The following is an 11,733-nucleotide window of genomic DNA, read 5'->3' on the forward strand; positions in this document are numbered from 1 at the left end:
GGAATCAACTTGACAGTAACGGGTGTTTTGCTTTGCGGAGCTTTAAAATGCTACAGATGCTTGGGAGCCTCCGGATAAATTAAATCAAAACCTCTGGAGGCAGGGACTGGCACTGGCATTTTTTAGAAGGTCTTCGGTTGTAGTCAGGGCTGAAAACACTGCTTGGAGGAGGAAAAGGCCTCGCACAACACCAGGCCGTGATGGGTGCTGCCCCCGAGCGACAACACTGCAGGTCCTCGTAGCCCCAGGGCACCTCTGAAGAGCCCAGCTCTATTCCCCACCTCTCCAGGGCCTGGACTGTGGGAGGAGTTCACCAGGAGACCCCGCCCCTCTGGACTTTTGGCCCCACCTCAGTCCCCTGGGCCCCTCTTCCAGGCCTGACTGCTGGGCTGGGGCAGCCATCGGCTCTCTGCTTGCAACCCTGGCCTAAGGCCACCCCTCCCACCCAGGATCCCACCTGTAAGTCTTGCCCTCCTTGGCGGTCTCGCCTGAGGCCAGGATGGGGTAGGGGACGACGAGGACAGGAGGCCCCCCTGGGTTCTCCGCCTTGATCTTTTTGCGGCCGCGCTCGGACTTCGGGGGGCCAAGCAGGCCGTGGCCCTGGATTGTCTTGATGGAGTCCAGGAGGGGGGGGCTGGTGATCCCTGAGATGAGGGTGGGGGACGAGGCGATGAGGCGGCTCTGGCTGGTGGTGGTGGGTGTGGACGGGGTGCTGGTACCCGTGCCCGTGTTCGACTCAGACGTGCTCACGGCCGGGGTCCTGGAGGAGAGCCCCAGACCTATGAAGACACCAGGGGGAGGAGACGGCTGAGGGCCAGCTGCAGAGGCCAGCTCGGGCCTGACCACCCCTCCCCAGCTGTGTGGCCCTGGCACCATTCATAAGTTATTACCCAGGGAAAACTAAACGAGAGAGCTGTGTATGCGGAAGGTGCTTTAGATACCTTAGAACCGCACTGAATTAGGCAACAGGGGCACTTTGGAAATAATTCAAACAACAGAAAAAGACTGAGGCACAAAGATGTTCACTGCTGTGTTATTTATAATAGAAAAGAATTAGAGGCAACTGAAATGTACATTAGGGAAAGGTTCAGTAGTGATCAATCTCCTCTACAGAACCGCCCAGTAAAAAGGAGGTTATGTTTTTTAAAAACGCATGTTTGTCAGAAAAAAAAAAAGGAGGACCTGCACCAAAATGTGATGTGGGTGGTGAAACTAGGAGTAATTAAAAAAAAAAAAAAAATTTTTTTTTTTGGTTTAATTGTGCTTTCTCTGATCCTTTGACGATTAACTTTTTTTTACTTCTGTAATAAGAGGGATTTGAGGAGCTTTGTTGTTGTTGCTGTTTTGTTTTTAATGAGGGGAGTAGAAGCATATTTACAACACCAGGTTAAGTAGGAAAAAAGGAAAGGGAAGTTGAAAATGGTATCTAGCTTGTGGTTAAAATCATATTTTTTAAAAAAGAAACAAAAAATCTGTGCACTGAAAAAGATAACACCCAGGGTTTGCAGGAGGATGTTTTAAAGAAATAAGCACCATCATACACTGTTGGTGGAAAGCACACACTTGTGCAACCTTAAAAAAAACTGTCGAGTCGATTCTGACTCATAGCCAATCCGGCAATCGCCATCAAAATTTAAAATGTATCTAACTTTTGACCAAGGAATTCTACTTCTAGAAATCTACTATATAAAGAAATATTCACATATGAGTACAAAGATCCGCGTACCCGGATCTTCCAGACAAAACTGTGATCAGACAATATTGAACACAACCCTTTTTTCCTCAGTAAAATAAAAACCCAGTTGCCATCAAGTCAATTCTGAATCATGGCAACCACATGTGTTGCAGACAGAACTGCATTCCATAGGGTTTTCCTGGCTGTGACCTTTTGGAAGCAGATCGCCAGGCCTTTCTTCTGAAGTGCCTCTGTGTGGGTTCCAACTACTGACCTTTTGGTTAGTAGTTGAGCGCTTAACTGTTTGCGCCACTCAAGGACTTCTCCCCAATAGGGGGTGTGTAAACAGATGTGGTCTACCCTCAATATAGAGGACTTTACAGCCACGAAAACAAAATAGACATAGTGAAGTGACAGAGAAAGAATTCCACAATGTGCTGTCAAGTAAAAAAAGGAAATCACGGACAGTATGAACCCATTTATTCAAACGCACACACAAACCGCACATGTATACATGGACAAGATGGGTATGTGTGGATGTACAAGAAGAGATCTGAGAAGAGACACAGCAAACTGCTAATCGTGGTTCTCTCTAGGGAGGGAGAAGAATTTTTTGGTAAAGGAAGAATTTTCATATTTTTATTTATATGCTTCTATATTATCTGGATCTTTTACCTGGTGAATTCATCCATTTTTTACATCTGTGATTAAAGGATAAAATAAAATAAATTATGGAGAAAACATATAAAAATGCTAACAATAGTAGGACTAGGGCTAATTTTTTCTCCTTCCAGGTTGTCTACAGTTTCTAAATTTTCTGTAATGACTATGTATTACCTTTATATAAAAAATATAACAAATACGTTTATGATAAAATGGCAAGTAGGAAAATCAAGTTAAAGTCATGCATATAGCCACCACAAAACACATATACATATTAAAAAAAAAAAGACGGAAAAGGAAGGAAATGGACCAAAAGTCTCTCTGAGCTACTGGGTTAGGAGCTGGGGATTATGAGTGGCTTTTTTTTTTCCCCCTCCGTTTTTCTTTTTTCCACATTTCCCTTAATATGCTTATATTACTTTTATAATGAAAAAAATAAATTTAATAAAGTCATAACAGGGGAATGTGCAGAGTACAGCTGGGGCCTGAGGGAGGCTCACCAGGCCTCATAATTCTCAGGCATCTCAGTGAGAAGGCAGGCGGAAGGGAAGCTGGTGGGAGAGGGTGAGCCAGAGGGGGAACAAAGCCCCAGCTGCAATGGCCTCTGGAGAAGGCCTCTCCAGCAGGCTCTGAGGTGGGTAACAGTCAGCTCCAGCCCCTGGACACTGCCCCAGGATGTCCCCTTGGCACCCCAGCCTCAACCTGTACAAAACTGAGCTCTCGTCTTCCCCCACCTCATTCCTCCCACAGTGATCCCATCTCAGTAGCCCTGTCCACTGCCAAGGCCAGAAACCTGGGAGTCTCCCTCGCCTCCTCCCACTCCTCAAGCCCCTACATTCAGTCCAGCACCAAGCCCTCCCCACTCTTCTTCCTCAGTGTCCCTCACATCTGTCCACTTCTCTCCCTCCCTGCTGCCACTGCCTCATCCAGGCCACTATCATCTCCTGCAGGTCTCCCTGCCTCCATGCTTGTCCCCTGCCATCCCAGTCTCCATCCTGCAGCCAGATTCAAGATTTTTAAACCCCAATCCCATCATTTCCCTCCCTACTGAAAAAAAAACCTTCAATGGCTCACCTCTGCCAGAGGGTGAAGTCCAAACTGGTGTGCCCCACCAAAAGACCAAACCCATTGCCGTCCAGTCAATATTGACTCATAGCGACCCTATAGGACAGAGTTGAACTGCCCCATAGGGTTTCCAAGGCTGTAATCTTTACAGAAGCAGATTGCCACATCTTTGTCCCATGGAGCAGCTGGTAGGTTCAAACCACCCACCTTTCGGTTAGCAGCTGAGTGCTTAACCATTGTGCCACCAGGGCTCCTTAGTGTGCCCCACAAGGCCCTTCATAATCTGGTGCCTGCTTCCTCTGTAGCCTCAGCAGAACCACGTATAGCAAAAGGGTTGTTAAGACATGGGCTCTGGAACCCCACTGCCTGAATGCCTCTCACTAGCTGTGAAACCATGGTTTCACCTGACTCTACCTTTCTCTGCCTCTGTTCTTCATCTGTTAAATGGAGACATTAGGTCGAACTGAATAAAACTGCTGCTTTTGTAAGTCAAAAACTGTCCATGGTTTAACCTTATCTAACAGGGCTGCTGGGAGTAATAAACGAATACTGGTAAAAACATACAGGTGCACAACTAGAATTAGCTGCTGTTGTTATTATCTTTTGACCCTCCCAGCCAAAAAGGCTGTCCTACTCTTGCTTTCCACATATACTCCCTTTGCACATGCTGTCCCCTCTTCCTGTTCCATTTCCCTGGTTTCACTCCAACCTTTCCTTGCATATAGGCTCCTCCAAGAAGTCTTCCCTCAACCCCCAAGTCTGGTCAAGGTTCTTTTCTGGATTCCTAAAGTTCTCTAAGTTGACTTGGCTTTACTAGTGTACCTGAACTCTCAGCAGGCATTGACTGGTCCCCGGCTCGTCCACTGGGTGAGGTCTCCCAGTTCAGAGTCGGAGGAAATCTGGTGGCTGTAGCCACCCTGAGCTACCGCTAGTCTTTGCCGGTCCTGCTCCTCCTCTGCCCATCGTTTACCTAGCCGGATCCTATCCTCCCTAAGCCTTCCCACCCAGGCCCACCCCATTCAGCCTCTGCCCAGGGCCCCCCACCCACTGCGCCCCAATCTCTACCCATCTACCACCCAGTCTTCACCCAGCCCCACCTCTAAGGCCGTTCCCGTGTCCCCCCAAAGCCCCGCCCGGTTCCCGCCCATTTCCCAGCCCCGCCCAGTCTCGGTCTGGTACCCAAGCCCCTCCCGTTCTCCCCGCCCGGCCCTACCTGTGACGGTGCTGGTGGCTGGCCGCGCGTGCAGCGCCACGTCGGGCTGCGGCACTGCCTGCGGGTGCAGCCCGGGCACCTGCTGCAGCTTGGGCAGCGACATGACGGCCTGGCTGCTCTCGGCGGGCGCCGGCGGCACCAGCAGCGGTTGCTGCGACGACGCCGACGTGGGCGGCAGGTGCGGTGGCCGGATCTTCTCCGCCATCAGCTGCTCCTTGATCTTGTTAATCAGGACCAGGTTGTCCAGCTGCGGGTAGGAGAAAAGAGGGACTGAGGGGGCTTGGGCCGCACTCGGCCCTTCCCCGGCCCGCCGGTCCACCCGCAGGCCGCAGCCAAAGCCAGGGGCAAAGGGTAGCAGCTCCAGTAGGGGTTGGGCAGGAGGGATGACGCTCGGTCTTACCTGGCTGGGCATGGTGGGAGGAGGGGGCCAGAAGTAGGGGTTGTTAAATCGAGGCTCGGCCATCCTGCGGGGAGAGAGCGACTGTCACAGGGAAGCGAGCCCTCCCCACCGGCCTGGGGCAAGCTCCCGTCAGCTACGCCCACTCAAGTCTGGGCCAGTGTCCGGGATCCCTGCCCCCGTGGGACCCTCAGCCCCGCAGCAGAACAGGCCTCCCACCAGGTCCGGGGAACCACATCTCCAGGCTGAAAAGTCTGGAATTCAGTGTCTCCCTCAGTGGGTGCCGGAAGGCAAAGGTCACCTCCAGGCCAGAGTGCTCCCAGCCCCCCATCATTCTGATGCTGGCTGACCAATTCCCATCGCCCAGGACGACCTTAAACTTCAGAGCCAACCCCATGGACCCATGGATTCCACACAAAAGCTTCCCACCCAGAGAAAAATGGGGGAGTCCTGGAGGCAACTTTGTAAATGGCCACAGAGCAGAGGCAACTGCCCTTCCTGGTTCCTCCCCTCCTGACTGCTGCCCTTCAAGTACAAACATCCTCATCACAACACAGGGGGCCACTCTGGGTCACCAGATACAACCTTTCGGAAGGGCAATTTGGCAGGATGATTTACAGAGCCCTAAATGATCACTGCCCTTCAACCCAAGAAATTGTACTTCAGGAAAGTTATCCTCTAGAAATAAGCAAGGACATATGCAGCATTTCACTTGCAGGGATGTGCATTAGAACACTGTGCTTAAAGAGGGGCTGGAGGAGGCCTGAAGCAAGGGAAGTTTGAGGCTCCTTAATAAAGGTGTGTGACAAAGTGTGTGACTGTCCAGTGGCCTTCACTTCTGGCAAGTTCTGTGGCAGACCTGTGCAGTTAGAAGGCCTTTTCAACCAGGGCAGTATCAAGGATGGGCCTTCAGAGCTATCTCAGTCTTCCTGAGGGTTTGAGTCTGCCTGTGACCCTAGAATAAGTCAAGAAATGACTTACAGGGACCATGACATTAAGTCATGCTCCCTATAAATTTCTTATTTATCCCTCTCTTACAGAAACTGCTCACCTAACTGGTATTGTTGCTTATATGAAATCATTTATTTTGACAGGAAAGGCCAAAATAAATGTCTTCAACCTCTTTTCCTGGTCCCTACTAGAATTCCAGGCAGAGTGTTTCAGGAGAAAACACTCAATAAGGACACAACCAACGTAATCTCAATGCTTTAAGAAAGAATCTTTGTATGAATTATCTCCTGTGATCTTTATTTGAAAAGTAGGCACAGGAGAAATTATTATTATCCCATTTTATAGATGAAGAAACTGAGGCCTAGAGGAAGAAGAAAAGATCTGACCAAAACCACAAGGTTAGCTGCCACAGAGTCAAGCTAGAATTCAGATTTGCTCAAGCTGGTTCATTTGGGGAATTTGCTTTGCAAACCCTAACCCCAGTCCTGGGTTGAGCAAATACGCACATGCAAATCAATCAGTGCCTGTATGCAAAAGACCTTGTCACTCACTCCCAGCCTGGGGGATGATTTAGGTCTGCGCTGGCCAGGCTAGGGGTCAGCATATCCTCCTCGGGGGCAGTTGGGCAGCCCCTGCTCTCTAACAGCCCTCCCACTCCCATCACACACAGGCATCAAGGATGCCTTTCCTTCTGCCCGTCCGTTACTGTCCAACACAAGAAGCACCTTCTGCCTGGAGCTCTCCCTGACTGCCCAAGGCCCCTGGGACTTCTTTCTCAGAAAAGCTTCAAAACAAAAATCATGATGGGACAGAGATTTTCCGAGTGCCTATCCTTGTGCCAGGCACACTGCCACTGGAAGGCAGTACTCTCATCATCCCCATTTTGTGAATGGGGAAAGTGAAGTTCAGAGAGATGGAGTGACTTGCTCATGGTCACACAGCAAGTAAGCAGAGGGCTGAGATTCCCACTCTAATCCACCTGACTCTGAAATCCAGCTCGTCAGTCCCTTAGCTGTCCAGGGGAACGAGACAGCCTCCTGACTATGGGCTTGTGAATATGCCCTGCCTTAGGACAGCACAGTGCAACCCCTCTGATAGGCGCCTCTCACCCAGCAGCCTCAGGACTTGTCCCAACCCTGCTCTTGGACTGGGCTGTAAAGCCAGGGGGAGAGAAGGCTCCAGACAGGGAGCAAGGGGAGCTGGGGAACAGCCCCAGAAGAGTTTGAGAATTAGATGCCTGTTGGATTCATCTCAGTGTCCCCAGGACCCAGGCCCAGACATTATCAATAACATGAGTTGCATGATGAAATGAATACGTAAATGAAGGAGTAATAATAATCAGAATCATTTTAAACACAATCTTACACAATCATCTAGCACTGCTGCCAGTTTACAAAGCTCTTCTCTGCCCACTGTCATTCTTATCAGGGCCCCAGGAGGATGGGAAGCAGGGAAGAACGTTAGAATGTTCACCCCCATATCACAGAGCAAGAAATAGGGCACCAGGATGGGGGCATCTTGCTCCAGGCCACACAGATGGGAAGCAGAATGCTGGGCACTGGCTCTCAGCCTCAGTTTTCCTCATCTGTAAAATGGGGGTGAGACAGGCTGCCCTGGCCCAGGACTCTGCTCACTGTACCTGGCTATTCCTCAGACAATTCTGGGGGAGCCATTTTCTCCTCCTTCTCTACAGTTCAATGCCAAGTTCAGGCTTCCCAGGGCACCCACCCTGGACAGGGAGATGTAGGAAAGCGGGAGGCTTGCCCGTGGCCCCACAGCTGGGATACAGCATCCTCTCTGCCTCTATCAGGCCCCCGTGGTCAGACAGCAGGGACCACCCTTCACCACATGAACTGGTCACTTCATCTGCCCCATATAGCCTCTGCCTGATTTCTCTGTATCCTTCTCTGGCTGGTCTTCAGTAATTTAGTGATTCAGCCAGTGACCCAGCCCCTGGTGTATACCTACTGTGTGCCAGTTGTGGGGGTGGCATGGTAAGGGGTGAACATTTACTGAGCTCTTAGTGAGCTCAGACTCCTTGCTAGGTGCCTATAAATAGTATCTCATTGGAGCCCCCCAACAAGCCTGTGAGGTGAGTACCCATCTGTGCAACCTGCACGAGAGAGGGTGGGCCATGGCAAGAGGCGAGGTGGGAAGGTGGCCAGGGCCAGGCTAGGCACTCAGACTTTGTCTTGAGGGAGGGGTTTTAAGCAGGAGAGATACATGGTCAGATGTCTGTTTAGGAAAGGTGGCTGGAGCCAAAGGTCAGTCCAGACAGAGGCAACCACAGGAGCCAAGGCATGGAGGCAGGTTTCGGACAATGAGCAGCCACCCACAGGCACCCAGGGGAGAACCTGAGGGGTGAGGTGGTGAGACACAGAGGCCAGCCGGCAAGGCCTTGAATGTCGGGCTAAGATACTGGGGTACAATGCTGGCGAGACAGGCATCAGGGGACTGCCGGGCCAGGAGGCAATGAGGCAGACTGGGCAGGGCCTCAGGCACCAGGCAAAAGCCAAGGGACTCTACGCTGTAAACCCCGAAATGACAGCCCTGATCCTTACAGTGGGGCAAACAAGCTGTCATTTTGTTTCTCTGGCTCCAAAAGGTGGGAAAAATTGGAAGGGTGGGTGAACAAATGAAAACACCTCCCAGAACTGGCTATGAAAACAGCATCATCCTGGCAGCTGACCCACCCATCCATCTGTCCATCCATTCGTCTGGACACATCCTCTGGGCCAAATTGGGGCCAGTGCCAGGGAACCCGAGGCACATGGGACAAGCCCTGTCCTCTGGGAGCCCCCAGCTAAGCAGAGGAAGCAGACGCTGACTCATGAGCTTCTACAAGAAAGAATACCCCCCAGTGAGACCTGCCACAAGCCACCAATGACCTCCGTGTGGTCAAAGCCGATGGGCCACCTGCCACTCGGGTCCTCTGAGAAGCTCTGTGAGCCATGACCCTGGGTTCCTCCTCCTCTCTGGCTTCATCTTCCCTCTACCCACCATGGGTTGGGCACCCCAGGGTCAGGCAGGGGCCTTTTCTCTCCAGGATGGCCTCGGTCCCTGGCTGGCCCATCCACTCTAGGACTTTAAATGCCAGCTAACTCCCTTATCTCCACCTCCAGCCCAGGCCTCTCCCTGGAGCTCCAGGCCCAGCTCTCCCAACTACCTCCCTGTCCCCTCCACTCGGCTGTTGCACGGGCTGCTCAGACTCAGCAGGCCTAACTGGCCTTGGTCGTTCCCTAAGCCGTGCACCTCCTCTAGACGCCCCCAGCTCTGAGCGGGGCATCTCCATCTACCAGATGCTCCCGCCAGACACTGGAGTGACCACAACATCTGTCCTCCCTCCTGTCCCACCTCGGATCCACCAATACCCGCATCCTCAGGATCCCATTTCCAAAACCTCTCTCAAACCCACCCACTCCTTTCCTCTCCACAGTCACCTGGACTATGGAATAGGCTGCTTTATTTGGAGCTCAACACACCACGTTCAAATCTTGGCTCCAACTCACCAGCTGTGTGATCTTGGGCAAGTCACTTGCTCCTGCCCCCCAAGTAAGGAACAAGCAGCCAGAGCCAGGGACCTGACCCAGCCTGGAAAGAAGGGACCAGGGAGGACTTCCCAGGGGAGGTGATGCCTGCCTTGGGTCTTAAAGGATGAGTGGGAGTTAGCCAGGCAAAGACGGAGTGGGGAGCATTCCCGCAGAAGCAACAGCTTGAGCAAAGGGCCAGAGGAGAAAAGCAACACAGTATATCAGGGGAGCTACAGGCATTCCGGTGTTGACTGGGAAACGGGAGACGAACCTGGAGCCATCAGCCAGAGAAGACCTAGAAGGTGGGTCCCTGAATCCTAGGTCTGAAGCCTGGACTTGAAGCAGGGGGTAATGAGATAGAATTTGTGGTTTAGAAAGACCCCTCTGACTGCTGGGTGTAGAAGGGGTTAGAGAGACCAGGAGAGGAGGCAGCAGGAATATGCCACTAGGAGGCCCCGTAAGATGGAGGTGAGAGGCAGGGGCTGCACCTGGGCCAGGGGGAGAGAGACCAAGGATGCAGAGGCACAAGGCCTGGTCAGAGCTGGTGGCCAAGGAAGCGTGTGCAGGTTGCCCCCTGCGGCGTGGCCCGGGAGGTCCCCTGGATACCCACGTGGACAAACACAGCCACAGGAACATGCAGACGGACAGCACATGACAGACACAGACCTGGGGCCCAAACATGGACAAATGGGGATGCAGCAACCCCCATGAGCAGGAACCCACAGCCACCAGGACATAGGAGACACAGACGGATGCCATTACAGGAGGGTGGGCTTACACCTCCCCCAGGGTGGTCCCAGAGACCCTTCGCTGCCCCCAGCCAAGCCTGCCAGCTTCTGCTGCAGGCAGTGAGGGGGCACTCAGGGAAGGTGATGAACACAATGCTTTGATCCCCCAAAGAACAAGCCCCTCATTGACAAACTTTAACCTGGAATCACAGGCTCCTTACCTAGAGTGTCCTTTCCCACTTGGTGAACTTCTACTCATCCTTCAAGACCCAGCTCAAGTGTTCCCTCTTCTACGGAGCTTTCCCTGAACCCCCAGTCAGTCACTTCCTCTGTGTTCCCAACAGCACCTTGTATATGGGAATAATAATAACAATAATAATAATAAAATGGCAGCTACCATTGATTTCAACATTTACTATGTGCCAGGCACTGTACTGAGGTATGTCATATGCATTATGTCACTGAATCTTTCCGATGACTCAGGGAGATACACATTTAATGGAAGAGGAAACTGCAGCTCAGAGAGGTTGACCAACTTGCCCAAAGTCACACAGCTAACAAGTGATGGAGTCAGGACGCCACCCATGTCTGATACAGCACTACAGGGCCAATCGCACTCTGGTGCAAATATCTATTTTCCTGGGTGTCTTCTCCACCAGATTTTGTGCTCTTCATAGGTGGGGTTAGTGATCCCTCACCTCTGTCATTTCCAGCATCTAGCCCAAGGTGGTCTCAGAAACTCTTTGCAAAATGAAAAAGTACAATAATATCAACTACCTCTTCTTGAGCACTTACAATGAGCAAGGACATAATTATGGAACTACATCCATAATTTTACTGTTACAATAGACCCATTGTACAGATGAGGAAACTGAGGTCCAGAGAAGTTAAGTAATTTGTCTGAGGTCACAGAGCTGAGTCTGGATTTGAAAACAGGTCTGTCTCCCAGGAGGGTGGCCTCTAAGGCCAGCCCGACAAGCTCCACAAAGGTGCACTGGGATGGGGTGGACACCAGGTACCAGGTCCTGTGGCCTGGGGAGGTTCAGACCTGGACAAATGGACACAGAGAAGACATGCACCCCAGGATGGAATGGGACTAGGCTAGCCCACTGCAAGGCAGAGAGGTGCAGTTAAGCAACTGACGTCCTGGACTATCCCACAGACATTAAATATGAGATCTGTCCAGAGCCCATGGCCACATGGGAACTATCTCCCAACAAAGCGAACAGGAGACAGCGGGACCCAAAACTGCCCAGACACTGTGATTACAGGGAGGCAAAAATAAAAACCTGCGTCAGAAAAAGAAAGCTGCAGGAAGCCACGCCCGGAGGGAGGCTGGGAGTGCTGGGGGAGGCAGCTGGGGCTGATCTGCTTTTTGTCTTTGTTCTCTGATTTCCAAATTCTCTGTAATGCAGTTCAGTTACTTTTATAATGAAAACAATAGATTTATTCTTAAAAAAGAAAGAAAGTGACTAGTAGCCCAAGGAGGGTCCAGGGAGGCACAGAGGAGC

At 51.5% G+C, this 11,733-nt stretch overlaps 1 protein-coding gene across 1 annotated transcript in view; it reads right to left on the bottom strand.

The window, feature by feature from the left end:
* The window catches only part of ZNF362 (zinc finger protein 362), a 31,142-nt gene extending 20,023 nt beyond the window's left edge, over positions 1-11,119 (bottom strand). The window contains exons 1-4 of the mRNA XM_004371977.2: positions 10,444-11,119; positions 5,017-5,080; positions 4,617-4,863; positions 458-779 (exon numbers count right to left, since the gene is read on the bottom strand). Coding sequence (XP_004372034.1) covers positions 458-779; positions 4,617-4,863; positions 5,017-5,080; positions 10,444-10,481 — 671 coding nt within the window. The 5' untranslated portion in view covers positions 10,482-11,119. The remainder of the gene's footprint in view (positions 1-457; positions 780-4,616; positions 4,864-5,016; positions 5,081-10,443) is intronic.
* Positions 11,120-11,733: the final 614 nt, after the last annotated feature.

Source organism: Trichechus manatus, unplaced genomic scaffold, assembly GCF_000243295.1.
Source record: "Trichechus manatus latirostris isolate Lorelei unplaced genomic scaffold, TriManLat1.0 scaffold00015, whole genome shotgun sequence".
NCBI classification, from domain to species: domain Eukaryota; kingdom Metazoa; phylum Chordata; class Mammalia; order Sirenia; family Trichechidae; genus Trichechus; species Trichechus manatus.